The sequence below is a fragment of the Scardinius erythrophthalmus genome, assembly GCF_964197995.2.
Source record: "Scardinius erythrophthalmus genome assembly, chromosome: 25".
In the NCBI taxonomy this organism is placed as follows: Eukaryota; Metazoa; Chordata; class Actinopteri; order Cypriniformes; family Leuciscidae; genus Scardinius; species Scardinius erythrophthalmus.
Genome location: NC_138245.1, coordinates 28210077 through 28224385, shown reverse-complemented (window position 1 = coordinate 28224385; position 14309 = coordinate 28210077). Strand labels below are relative to the sequence as shown.

The 14309-nt window shown below is 37.6% G+C and overlaps 1 protein-coding gene across 1 annotated transcript in view; it reads right to left on the bottom strand.

Moving 5' to 3' along the window:
* Window positions 1-14309, bottom strand: part of cdk18 (cyclin dependent kinase 18) — a 52333-nt gene that overhangs the window by 29119 nt on the left and 8905 nt on the right. Inside the window, exon 2 of the mRNA XM_081357243.1 lies at window positions 3691-3826. Coding sequence (XP_081213369.1) covers window positions 3691-3808 — 118 coding nt within the window. The 5' untranslated portion in view covers window positions 3809-3826. The remainder of the gene's footprint in view (window positions 1-3690; window positions 3827-14309) is intronic.

Here is a 14309-nt window from a genome sequence, read left to right as displayed (position 1 = left end):
TAACGAGATAATGGGGGTAGACGTGCTGGCAGGGAGGAAATATGAGGTCCGACTCCCTAACGTGACTCGGATCGGTTTCTTCCACATTAACCTTGCGGTAATTGAGTTTTAATAATCTTAGATATATAGGCGAGTAAATTGGAACGAAGCGTTCTGTTTCTCAGGGCGCTTCCGACGCCTTTTTCCATCCCGACCTGCAGACGTCTCTCCCTCCACGCTTGGTTTGGAGGTTCATTTGCAGCTGGAGGGAAGGGGACGGGGTAAATAGACGAAAACTGCTCTTGCATTCTTGGATCCGCTCTCTCCTTCCAAACTCCAGCTGTCTCCACTGCTGCCATCTCTCCTGGGGGGTGGAGGAAGCAACAGCGTCCCGTACCCTCAGCCAATCAGAGCAGCTGGTCCGTGTTGGGGGGAAAATGGGGCGTTGTGGAAACAGCTGCCTCAGACAGACAGCTGAGGAGCCTGAGTGCTCCCCAAACAAATGTTTTGTTCCCAGCATTCAACCAGGTCCAATTCCCCGTCCTTCCACGGGCCGAGGGTTCATCGCCCAGTTTCGCTTCCGAGTATGAGTTTATTCGGTCGTGTGTAACCAGACTTTTGACTTTCAACAAAGTTTGATTTACCATGCAGCCTGTTCTGACCAGGAACCGCTAGCTTAGACAGGAAGAGACACAGTTTGTTTAGTTTTTACATGCCGTTTAGCGGTGGATTTATCTGATTTGATGCCACTAACCTGCAGTTACTGTTACTGCGGGTTCGCTGTGGGCTTTGGTTGAAGGCCGTTTTCAGACCTCTAATTTGTTTGTATTTGTTGCAAAATGGACTAAATTGTTACAAAGTTGCATTTTCTCTTATGTTTAATTAATTTTCACTGGGCAACATTTAAAAATTGAACAAGTTTTGAGTCTTCTCATTGGTAAGAATGTCTGTGTGCCGTTTACACTATCGTTCAATCATTTGAGGTAGTACGATTTTTTTTTTTTATGTTGCTGAAAAGTCTCTTATAGTCTCATTTATTTGATCAAAAATACAGTAAAACTGATATAATAAAATATTATTACACTAAAAAACTTTTTTTACTTAAAGTTTTAAAATGTTATTTATTCCCTTGATGGCAAAAATGTTATTTCTTCAGCCATTACATTATTGCTGATTTGTTGCTTATGAAACATTTCTTATCAGTGTTGAAAACTTTTTGAAAAATATTTTTGTGAAAACTGCAGATACTTTGATGAATACAATTTTCAATAGAACAGTGTTTATTTGACACAGTTAACATTATAAAAAGTAAACATTATAAACACCTTCATTGTCACGTTTGAACAATCTGATGTATTCTTGATAAATTAAAGTATTAATACTTACAAAATATTAATATTTTTCAGTTTGAGCGGGAACCAGGGACAAGTCTGGAAAACAATATTGCTGGGCATTTTCGATTGCGCACCAATTTGCACCACTGTTGTGGTCATTAAAATCATATAAATCTAAACATCATGGGTGTAAATTTGTTTTGTAATATAATGCAAGTGTACAAAATATACAGTGACATCAAATAGTGAAGAGTGGAACTTGATTTGATTTTGAGTTACAGTGAAGTTCTGACCCACAGATTTCACATTTAAAGATCCCTCAGAATACTACATCTGTTACAGAAATGTTATCGGTTGATACGTTGATGAAGTGGCTCAGATTGCATTCACACCAAATACAATCCAGAGTTCACTGTAAATCAGACTGAGATAACAATCAGACTTGGATCTACACCAAAATATACCTCAGATAATCTTTGTACTCGGTCCATTTGTTTTGATGTGGTTCCAAGCACAATTTATTTGTTCATATATGCCTAGACAAATCCAACTAAGAAAGAAAATGAACTTGCTTGCTCCCAGTTACCATAAAATGGTGCATTTTTGTTCACATGAAGTTGATTGGAATTCAAAATAGAGTATAAAGACCTGTTCTTTAGAGTTAAATAATTTACAGACCAGCCAATAACAAGTATTATCGTTTTATATTTTAAGACCGCAGGTGTGCGAAAACCCCTGTACATCTTTGACAGAGTCTTAAATTCTTAAAGCGGTCCTACTTGTATTCTCTCCCTTGAAATTCGATTCAATATTGACTCGAGAAGGTGTTAAGACCATAGAGCCCGACAGCAGAGCAGAATAGTGCTATTACCTCTGCATTAATAATGAAGGCTCAAGGATAACCACCACTGCAATTTGTGACTGAAGAGCGAAGGCGCTGGAGAGTCAGAATCCCGTTTCCTCCTCATCTTCTCTGGACCGTCGCAGGTCCTCACAGGCCTCTAGACTCATCTCTCTCCCATCTCTTGAAGAAATTATCAAACCCTTATGGGTTGCTCACTCTACAACATCTTTCTGAGATCCCATTCCATTTGAGAACAATCCAAAGGGCTTCAAATCGAGACAAGGTAGCCTCAGTTGGCTTTAAAACTGACACTATTTACTTTCTTAACAAAGGTTCCTGATTGTAAAAAATGAGTTTGAATAGGTATCTGGAGAATATCTCTCTGGGTTAACTGTGGCTTTCTTGCTGTTTATCAGCATTACTTATATTTTTCAGTTTGAGCAGGAACCAGTGCCATGAAGTCAAGGTTTTGAATGCCTTAAGTTGATTTTAAAGGAACAAAGTTGTATTTTAATCAAAATGTAGTACTTGTTCGTTCCACCTCTGAAACAACTTTTCTGACCTGATGACCCAAGGCAGCATGGCTTGGGAAAATAATAATAGCCCACTTTCCATAATCCATGCAAATACTGATGGACAAAATGAAGCCCCTATAACCTCTTTCAATACAACCCCCATTTTTGCAAGTAAGTGTGTTTTTAGAGAAGGCTAACAAAAAATGATTGCCCCCTATAAGCTCTATTGCAGTCTATAGTCGATGTCTGGTATGGCGAACTACCCCATTCATGTTTCTATTGTTCTCACTCGACAAACCTTTCACACTTCTGCCGGGTAAGAGAACTAATCTTCATTATTCTTTGATCATTATTATTTTCTATTCTGTTTTGCATTAAAATATCACATTACGGACGTTAAAAGTGTGTATGCAGTTTTCTGGATTTATTAAATTAAAAAACCCACAAAAGGATTAAAAATTCTTTTGTTATTATAAATTCTTGATTATGCATGAAATTAATGAAAAACGAACAGTTCATATTGTAGGATTAGACTAAGCCCTGTTTGGACATGACTAGTAGTTTTCCCTCAGGAAGTCAGGTACTTTTGTGTTTTACAGATTTCTTTTAAAACAATTTTTTAAATCTCTTCCAAATCTAACATGTCTGTGTTTTTTGGCTAACACAGGCATCCTTTGAGAAATCGAATCCTGTCTGGATAGGACTATCTGTGATTATGGTATACTATCTACCCTTCTCCTCATTTATTTTCAACTTCAGACACAGATGAAGCTCATTTCTCACTGCGCCACATGGTGCTCTTTCTTCATGGATTAAGAAATAATAATACCTTTTTTTTGGCAATTTTCTGGGTAAAATAATACTTGGTGCTTCAAGTGGATCAATAAGGAGTACTTGATCACTGTAGTAGCAGCATCAGGTATAATCCATATAATAAATTACATATTTAAGTCTTGGTTATTGTGACCCATACATTCACACTGATTGGGGGATATGAATGTTGAGAGGAAAACCGTACCGTCATTGCAGCAAATGTTAAGCTGGTTTATCTGTTCTGTGAACTCGTTCTCCTCTATCGTCTCTGTTCGTGGCACGGAAAGTGAGAAACGCCTCTTGAAGTTCTTCATCTTGTTCATGTCGCTGGACCAGAAGTCCTGTGGAGGATGCAAGAACAGTTTGAAATATGTGTTACTTTATTTTCTGCATTTCTGAAAACAAGAAGATGACATTTGTTTTGTTGCGCTCTCTCTACAGTACAGTACATGAAAGCTGTCATGATACGTGTTGTTGTCTTTCAGAATCTAGTTGAATGAAACTGAGATTGACTCAGTGTTTACAACTTCACAAAGATTTGCCTTTCTTCTGTCATCGCTGGCTGCTTTACGCTCTGTCAGAGAGCCAAGTTTGATGTTTATTACACAAAAACTCTAAAATAAGTCTGCAATCAAAAGTCAGAGATCTCAGTTGGAACTCAAATATTTCTCATTCAATTGTTCCAAGTACAAATGGTCTGATCTGCTATCTGGATTAATTTTATAGCTCTGTACTCTTACGCTGCGTCCGAATATGCCTATTTCCATACAAAAAAACATAAGTGTGCATTTGATGGACACTTTACAATCCCATGAGGCCACGGGAGACGATTTGCGAATGAAGGTGAAGCAGCGTAACTGACATCATAGGTCACGTGATAATGACAACATGGCAGATGACGTACATTCAAAATTAATTACTACTTACATTTATACCATATAGAACATACTTTTTTTTAAGTCGTGAAGTAGATTTCAAACCAATTGTAGTACCTGCTATACAGTATGCATTTGCTGAGCTTTTCTTTAGGTAAACTAGGTTGAACCAGTATTGTCTATATTAATTTTGCCAAAATAATTTTGTATAATGTCTCATGAGCTATAAAAGAGCAACCTCTGAGCAATCATTTTTTTCTCTCTGTAGATGTACACCCTCAAAACAGATATGTTCCTATCCATCCAACATCAGTGCTTTCTATAGGGCACAAAAGAGTTAAAGAGATGATATTTTTGTTGCAAGACATCTTTCCTAACATTTTAAATTAACTTGAGGGAAAAATAGACCATAAAAGTGTAAATTATGTCCTTTATAAATGATAAAGGGGTTTCTATGGTTTAAAGACACAGATTTAATAGATTTCTAACGATATTAAATCTTTTTACTGCTGAAGTTCAGCTTTGTCTCACTACAGCTTGCCTTTCCGCTCTAGGCAGAGAGGTTGTTAAGGGTTCCAGTGCGGTTCATTTATTTCTGTGTGTTAGATTGTGCTGTGTGCTTTACTAATTATTTTGAAAGTGGGAGACTAGCCAATACTCCCATTGCCAATTAGCGTCAGCTATCCCCAAAGTAACTGCATCTCAGAGCACCATTGTTTCTCAAATGACTCTCTGAAATGAAAAATAATAAAATAAATACAAGTGCTAAAAAGTTCCCTTGTCAGCCGTCATGGTGGGCTTTTTTCCCTCTCTCTCTCTCTCTCAAACTTGTTGTCTGCCTCTCTTTGATTATAGTGGTTGTTTTTTGCTAAGGATAATGATTTAGTCTTCCTGTCTTTGAAACATGGCTCTCATACGACGATAATTGCACCATGCAGTCCCATCATAAGGCTGATGAAATGCAGACCAGCATCTGTCTGAATAATCTCATCATCTACCACGTATTTATGGGAGGTTAACAGTTCTAGCATGGAACAACATTCTGCTCAGTCTTCTGTGCTTTGGTTGTGATTGTGAACTAAAATCTTTGGCGCTTTTTTTTTTTTAACAATTCTTTTAAATGAATGAATTCTGAAATCTAAATTTGTAAATTGACACAAATCCCGTCATTGTAAAATAAGTGCTGTGATTGCTTTTTTTCTGCTTTGGTAACCAAACAGTTGTTGGACCCCATTTACTTCCATTATATGGAAAAAACTATACTATGGAAGTCAATGGGGCCAAATCAACAGTTTGGAACAATTGATTTTTTGGGGTGAACTATCCCTTTAACTGAACCATGTCAACCAGCAAAACTTTGACCCCCTTGGTGTCACCTACTGGTCTCTAATCGAATCTAAACGTGTGTTTTTGGTGAACGAAATCAAACGATTAGCGTCATTGACATCTTAGACTTAAGAGTCTAAAACCGTTCAGATTCAAAGGGCAGAATATTAACATGATTTTTAAAGATCTCAGCATCTTTTAGCTTCCTAGCATTAATCACACAGTTGAAATATTTTATTGATATTCTCTCCCACTTCCATATTCACTCTGATTGAATCCAAAACCTCATCTGAGTGTAATTACATCTCAAACTCCAGGGACCCTCCAAAGATGTGAGGGTGTCATAAGCAGATGTTAACCGAATCATCCGGAGAGGTGACCTTATATTCTCTGTCAGACTTCCTCTGGCGGCTGTTTTTTCCGTCTGTAATTTATTCGAATTCTTGTCCTGAAGAAGAATTTCGTCTCTCTAATGCTGATAAAACTGAGTTTGCAATCGTCTGACTTTACCAGTGTGCTGCTAACTTACTTACTCCCAAAGATGCTTCATGTACTTCAGTAATTCACAGCCTTCTCGTTTCATTTGACCGACCCTGTCCATCAGCCACACCGCCTCGCTGCCTTTTGCATTTGCTACGTGCCTCGGCTCCGCGGGGATTGCTGTGACTCAAAATAGAGACACCTATCCTCCGCCGTGATGCGATCTCCTCCAGACGCGTCTGAAGAAGCCGGAGGAATTCTCAGCGTGACTCATTCGGCGCTCTGTACACACTACTTTCAGCGGGGATGTGACTTCTCTTCGACACGGAATCTATTAATAAGGTTTTTTCATTTGGTCGGTGGGCTGGTGGCATATGGAGGCTGACGGACTGTGTGTTCCCGGAGTGGGCCGCTTTCTGTTGATCTGAGACACCACAGACCGAAAGTACTTTAAGAATAACTGGTGATGGTGTGCTGTTCACCTCTTGTGTGCTGAGGATTTGGCATTAGTCAAACACGCTGACATTTTTTAATGATTTGCTGGATATATTTAAAACAATGACGTCAGCTTGCTTTAGGGCAGGAAGGCTATATTAGTAGCAGGTCTTGCCAAGTCAAGCTATTACTTGTGCCACTCATACTAATTTGCAAAAACACCAAATTCAAATGAACCATCTTGCCAGTCTTCTTTAGCGTGTTTCTATGAGGTTGCTAGGGTCTTTTGAGTCTTCTGTTGTGTGTTGCTGTGTAGTTTCTAGGTTCACGGTGTTCTGACTTTAGAATGTTGCTAGGTTATTGCAACACAACTCAAGGTAGCTGATGTCCGGATTTCATGTTCATGTAATCATGCATTAGCATTAATCTAGATGTCATATAAATCAGCAGATTATGATTGCTTGACTCAAATTGCTTATAATCCACTTGAATAATGGTCAGTTGTGTAGGCTCAATACCATCATCAGAATTAAAATGTCATTGACGTCCATTTACATTTTCACCAGACTGATTTCACTAAAAGTCAAGCCGGCAGTGTAGAAATGTGAGGAAATGTTTCCAGAAGCATATTAAAATCCTTTGTATTATCTATTATTTTATTTAAGTATGTATGTGTATACGGTATTTATTTCATTAATTTAGATTTTCTTCTCATTACCTTTGTGTTAATATTCAGCTTCATATAGTTTATTAAAGCCCTAGAGCAGGTAGTGCTTTTCTCATAAAGTTTTTAATTAGTATTCTCTCATGATCAATTCTGCCTGTATCATTGCTGTCGGGCGGAAATCTCGTATCTGCATTACTATTGGTTACCCTTTACATCTGGCTGTGGGTTTTGCTAATATTTAACCAATGAAAAGTATTAAAAAGAGCTTGTGACTAAACCTCGTAACTCCATTTGATGCTGAAACCTCAAATCCACACTGCCTGTATCGTGAATGAAGTGCCACACGCAGTGGTGCAACTTGGACACAACATCATCATCATCATCAAGAAACACCATATATAAACGCTAATGTTTTATGTATTTAAGGAGTGGAGAAGAGTGCTGTGTCATTGCCAATACTGTCTTAAATAGCCTGTGCGTAGCACTTCACCTTTAATAACATGAGATGTTGTCAAAATGACAAAAAAAAAGAGTGCCCACATATAGCTACAGTAAACTTTATAACCCATAGGTTGATGAAAAAGTAACGCAATGCACTTACTACCTCAGATGCGGGCGGCCATGACAGGCAAAACCTGTCCTAAATTCTCAGAAATTCACTGGTCAAAAACCTCCTAACTCCATTTGAGCTTGGTTTTGGTAAAATGTTGATAATATAATGACTCATGCAAGTGTCTCACTATATATAAAGCCACAATATCAACTTTGACAACACTGTGTTTAATTATTTTTTTTAAATACAGCGCGTTTTCCATTTCCTGAAAAGTAGCATTTTTGGATATGTGAGGTTTCCGCCCGATAGCGAAGATATGTAATCTAAAGGTGTCTTGGGAATGAAATTAGTCAATTCCATGTGCTCCCTTTAGATATTAACCCCAGTATTTATGAAATTCATTTCTGATCTTATAATATAAGCTTCTGTAGGGCATGTTTTACATGCAGCCATGCTCTCTTTATGGGTGACTTTTGTCTGATCTGACCCTCGAGCTAACATTAGGATAATGACAGACGTATCATATCAGAATCACATTCTATTGTCTTTATAATCACATTGTTTGCCCTTTTTCTCCTTCCAGCTATTCTGTTTCTCATTACGTAATCTTCCCACTGTCACATCCATCTCTGCTTACATTCCCCTAATGTAGTGCTCTTAATTGAGCTCTGCACTGTTAGCAAAGCTGAAACACTGCAGTCTGATATGTGTTGACCTCTGAATGAGTCTGTGGATGAACCAGCGAGGAACAGCTGTGCTCGCCAACCCTCCACCCAAAATCCCCTGCTGTCCTTGACTCCCTCTCTCTCCATCTCCTGGCAGACGCCAAGATCAAAGATGGCATTAACATTGGTGAGGTGTGCAAAGACACTGTATGTTTAACCTCTCTGTCTGTGTGTACTTGTTGTGTGCCACGAAACCAGCCGCACAAGGTAGATAAAAGTAGGGCTGGGTAAAAAATACAGATCTATTCTCATTTTAAAGAACCAATATCGATTCTTAAATCCCAAGAATCGATCTTTCAGTCTGTCGTTTTCAGTTGATGAATGAACAATGCTTTGTTGCGGGCCTCCCATCCAATATATCTCAATAAGCTTTGGGCTTGATATGAAACAGAAACTGTGTTTGAAATATACCCTCATTCACTATCCCCTACATTACTCCACTTATATAGTCCACTTGAAGGAGCGAATGAAAACGAGTGAGTGAATTCGGACACTGAGTGCGCTGGAAGGGCGGCCGCTTTTGCATAGCTTGTGCTTGCTGTTTAATAATCATTTGAAACTTAGCAAACTGGCAGCTCCAGTAGTAATGGAAATATTTATTTATTATGATATTACGCTGTAGCCATATTCGACCAACGGTTTGGAAAATGGATGACCATCTATTGGTCAGATGCGGGAATTCATTCGGCACGACTGTCACAGGGCATTATGGGTATTCTCTAGCTGTTGAGTCTACATCGGTTGTACACTCATTATTGTGGTGCATTGTGGGATTGAATGAGGGCACTTAATAACGTCCACTATGATTACGGACACCACTACAAATGGCTGTCCCTTCAAATAGTGCCCTATTTAAGGGTATCGGGAGCGATTTCGGACACAGCCAAATTCTCATCTTTCAAATTCTGTTAATTTTAATTTTTGAAATTCAAACAATAATTTGCCGCTCTGTAATGTGGCTTGACAGATCGATCATCTCTTCTGCTTTAGTTACAACACAAACATCTGAAGGTATGCTGAAAGATACATTACAACTTACTAAAATCTGTATCATGTCTCATGTAATCGCTCAGTTTCAACCGCGGAAAGATGTCAATAAAACAGCTTGTAAATAATGTCACGTAATGCCTCAGAATAGCCATTAAATTTCCAAAAAACTCAGCTAGAAAAATTATCTTGGAGAAGAGCATTTAGCTAAATATGCACTATATTGCATATTCATTGTATTTTTACTTAATCTGTTCTTCAATATTTAATGTGTTTGAATAAATTCTTCATGTTTTTCCATTATCATTTACTCAACCCTCATGTCGTTCCAAACCTGTTTGACTGACTTTCTTATATAGAACATAAACGAAGATATGCTATTTGAAGATATGCTATATGCTATTTGGGAAACATTTCTCAATATATATATATATATATATATATATATATATATATATATATATATATTTTTATAAATATATTTTTTAAATATATTTTTATTTTGTTCAAATTATGACAGTATGTTCTTTTTTTTTCTTTTAAGCATCGGTGATATTCTGTTCTCTAGATCTTTTTTATTTTTGCCTGTTTGCAGTCCGCCTGTCGGAGTTTAATACTGAGCTTTGAGCAACAGTAATAAATCTGTCTTTAGAAAATGGCGAACAGAAAAAAGACAGTTCAGGCACTTTGATTTGATCTACCTTTTTCTCTCCTCTTTCACTCGAACTTTCCAAAGCAGCTTAATTGCTCATTGCCAGGAATGCATTCCAAATCAGGATGCGCCCCATTTGTCATCTTTACAGACTACAGATCTGGCTCAACACGAATCAAAGAGCACACACTGGCAGACTGTGCACCCGGCCAAAGGCCAATATCCATGCAGGTCTCATTCAAGGCCCCGCATACACAACGAAAAGTGCAACCAGAACCCCTGCATGGCGAAAACACACCGAAAAACATAGCTTAATTTAGTTTTTCTATGGACTGGTCACTCTGCGGGGTATGGCGGTTTTGATTGAGAACACGACTTCCCACATGAAAAGATGTGAGAATATAATGAGAAGATTCTGATCTCTCTGACAGAGTTTGGCCGTCTCGTCTCTGGCTCGCCATCATCAAATGGCATCTGCTCTCGTTCTCGTGCCAGATCAACTTGGCCCTCGGCTCAGAGCGGGAAAACCCATCATTTGGCAGCGAGAAGCCCTTGATGGTGCAACAGTGATGTCTCAAGCTGCTTTCTCTACGGTGGTGTGTCAGGACAATTCGCCTTTTTCTTCGTCCGTCCAAACTAGAGAGAAAACATGAAGGCGTTTTTTGACTCATCTGCCTATTAGATGCCCGCGAGTGACAATCGGATGGCGTTTGATTCTGGGTTTGCCCTCTTTTTTTTGCTTCCCCAAAGATTCATCCAAACTCAAAGTCATCCTCATGTGGCCATAATTAAAAAAATGGAGATCAAATCTAGTTGCAAGTCTGGTAACTGAATGTGTAAGAAAACTTTTCAAGCATCCAAACACCCTGCAGAGATTGTTTGTGACATTAAAGCCAATGGTTTTTCTCCCATCTGGCTTTGCTGCTGCAATTACAGTACTGGCATTACTGCACAGATCTCCGTCTACCGAGTCCATTTATTGAACAATGAGAAAACAACATGACATTTGCCTTTGGCGAACACGGCTAAGCCCTCCAGTGGAGTGGCGTCAGAGCATTGTGGAGGCGGAGTACTGACGTACAGAGAGGGAAATCATTTCACCTACACTTTAATTGATGCTTAGGCGCCCGTGGGTTCAGTTCATTCAATACTGCAGTTGATCAAATGCTAGTTTTTGTCCAGGATGAGAGCATGCAGAGACGGCCACAAGGAGACCTCTGAGAGCAGCTGGTGGTGCTGAATAGTATTGTGAGTTGATTTGAAGGTGAAAAAGGATATCCTCTCGTCATGCACAAAGAAAAACAAACAGCTTGTTGCGTGTAATCGTATGGTGGAAATGTCACTGTTAATCAACAATAGCATTGCAGTTGTCATTTTCAACTTTTCGTGAAAAACCAGGGTTTTGATTTGGGAAATCACACGCACACACACACACGCACGCACCCGCACGCACGCACGCACACTTGATTTTAGTGTTTAATTTATAGATTTATTAATAATTTTTAGTTTAATTTATTTGTATTTTGGATGATATAGTTCATTTTGTATGCTCATTTCTACCTATTTTTCACCTTTAAAAGTGCTAGATTAAATTTAATTTTAAATCACTTTAATGATAATTTAATAACAACATTAAGCATTTGCAGAATTTGAAATAAATAGAAAATATTATAAAACATTATAATATTGTGATTCCTAAATTCACTTGTAGAATTTAAAATGTATTATTTATTTTTGTATTTTTTTATATAACAATATACTTATTTAGTATATTTATTTTACATTGAGTTTTAATATCAACGATTTATTGGTTATCAGACATAAAATCATAATAACTAATGGCTTATCATTATCGGCCAGAATTGTAACATTTGTGTATTTGTCAAGATTTTTTTTTTTTTTTTTTTGGAATAACATTCAGTGAAGAATTGTGTACAATATGATTTTAAGATATTTAGTGTATGATTCGTCCTCGACATAGTACATACTGCAGCTTTTCTAGAAAACAACTCATCCAGAAACAATAATTATATTTTGTACGAACCCCTTGAATCTCTTAACATGTGTCTGTAAAAAGATGACCTAGATCCTCTCTGACGCCCAGGGGGATCGACTGAGTCATTTCATCCAGAAGTGCACTCCTGTAATGTCGTCTCAGGAGGAATAAAGGTGCTGCTCCAGTAAAGGGAAAAATCCAGTGTTCAATGTCGCTTACATTGGCTCTTATATTACACGACATGTATGCTATGTATATTGCAACAATTTGTTGAGACAATGGTGCTAAAAATTGTAAAACCATTCAGGCCTGAAATTGTGGGGCTGTTTTGAAAGTTGATAATGAAAGTAAACGCCAGCAACAGATAATGACATGTTTTACCTCCAGATTTGCCGGTATTCTGAGTAAAATGAGTGAAAACAATGGCAATTTGGAGCAGATGTGTAATTTAGCCTTGCTGTTGTTTGAGTTAAATCAGTAAAGCGAGGAATGACTAACTAGGGATAGTGTCTCAGCGGCAGCACAGAGCGCTTTCTGCATATTGCTCTTTGGTGTTAGTTTTGGGAAAGTCGTGAGGATACAGTGGAAGTGGAATAAAGATTAATGAGGAGAACATTTCCTTCATCTCGCACTTGATTTACTTTTGTTCTGAAATTACCACTGGCGTTGCTGTGGATCATGATCTTCAAATCATAGATGATTGTTTCTCTATATCAAAAAACAATAATGTCTTAGTCTCAGTGGCCTTGTGTAGAAATACGTATGTGGAAATGGCCAGAGGAGAATTTGATTGGCTTCTTCAAAATTTCAGGGTACATAATTTTCTCAGTTAATTATATTTGACAGTTATATGTCTTAAAATTACAATAGATGCAAGTCAATAGTTGGCATACATTAAGAGTACAGAACTATACAAAATTTATGTGGATAATAGCTCAGTTTGGTCTTGGGAAAACTTTTTGTGCACAGTTTGTGATCTCTTCTGATACTGATCGAGAAGTGAAAGCAATGCATTCATTTTTAGAAAAAGGGAAATCAACTGTTAAATTAATCTTGTGGCTGACTAGGAGAAACAATTGAGATATTAAAGATATCACTGAGGAATATTTATGACGTGTAGTTTTTTTTTCCACAAAATGGGACTGTTGTTGACAGTTTAAAGAAATAATTAGATTTTTGACATTTTATATTACTATTTATTTTTATTTCTGGAAGAATTTGAGAAATTATTGCTTTCATATTGTCTTTTTTTTTGGAATGGAGAATTTGAGAAGTGTTTACTTTCATATTTAACATCTTATTTTATTTTACTTTATGAAGAATTTGATAAGAAGTAGCCTATGTTATTTTAGATTGAGCCCACTGTTGCTGTCTATGTGAAACAAGTGAGATATTGACAAGATGTCATTTGTGATTTGTCTTTCCCATGGGTGATTCCAAAGATAATTTCCAAATCCGTGTATCATATGCAGTATTAATTTAGCCTACCTGTCCATCAGAGGATTCATGTCCATCATCTCAAGATGGTTTGCCTCTGCAATAATGCTTTAATGGCTGCATTAGGATGTAACCCAGATTTTCAATTCTGACTCGAACCCAAACCACATAAAGACAAGCCACGCTCAGTCCTGCGGTCAGATTAGTTTACGCCTCAGTGACAGAAGCGCTCGTTCAAATCACGCTTCAGTGCGGTTTTACAACTCTCAATATGCCAGCACAACGTTGCCCTTGTTTCTCTGAATGACATACAAGCAATTACACTGGATCCCTTCTATCCCACTAAAGCCTTATTTTTTTAGAAAGCCAAAACCTGAGTAAAGCGGTTACTTTTTCACTTTTTTAACTATTAACATGATACTTTGCTTGTGTTTTCAGATCAGAGCTACAGACTACAAATAAAATATGTACACATTTTGTAATTTTCAATGTAAATGAGCTAAGGATGAGATAACTTTATTTTCCTCAATGTGTATTTTTATGACATTGATTTGGTGTTAGTAAATCACATCTTTAGAGTGTTTGTGATTGTTCACGGTGTTCGAGGTGCCTGATTCTCTAATGAATGACTCTTATGAATCTGAAGTAGTCTCAAACTCACAAGTATATTGGTTTGAAACAACTGAATCAC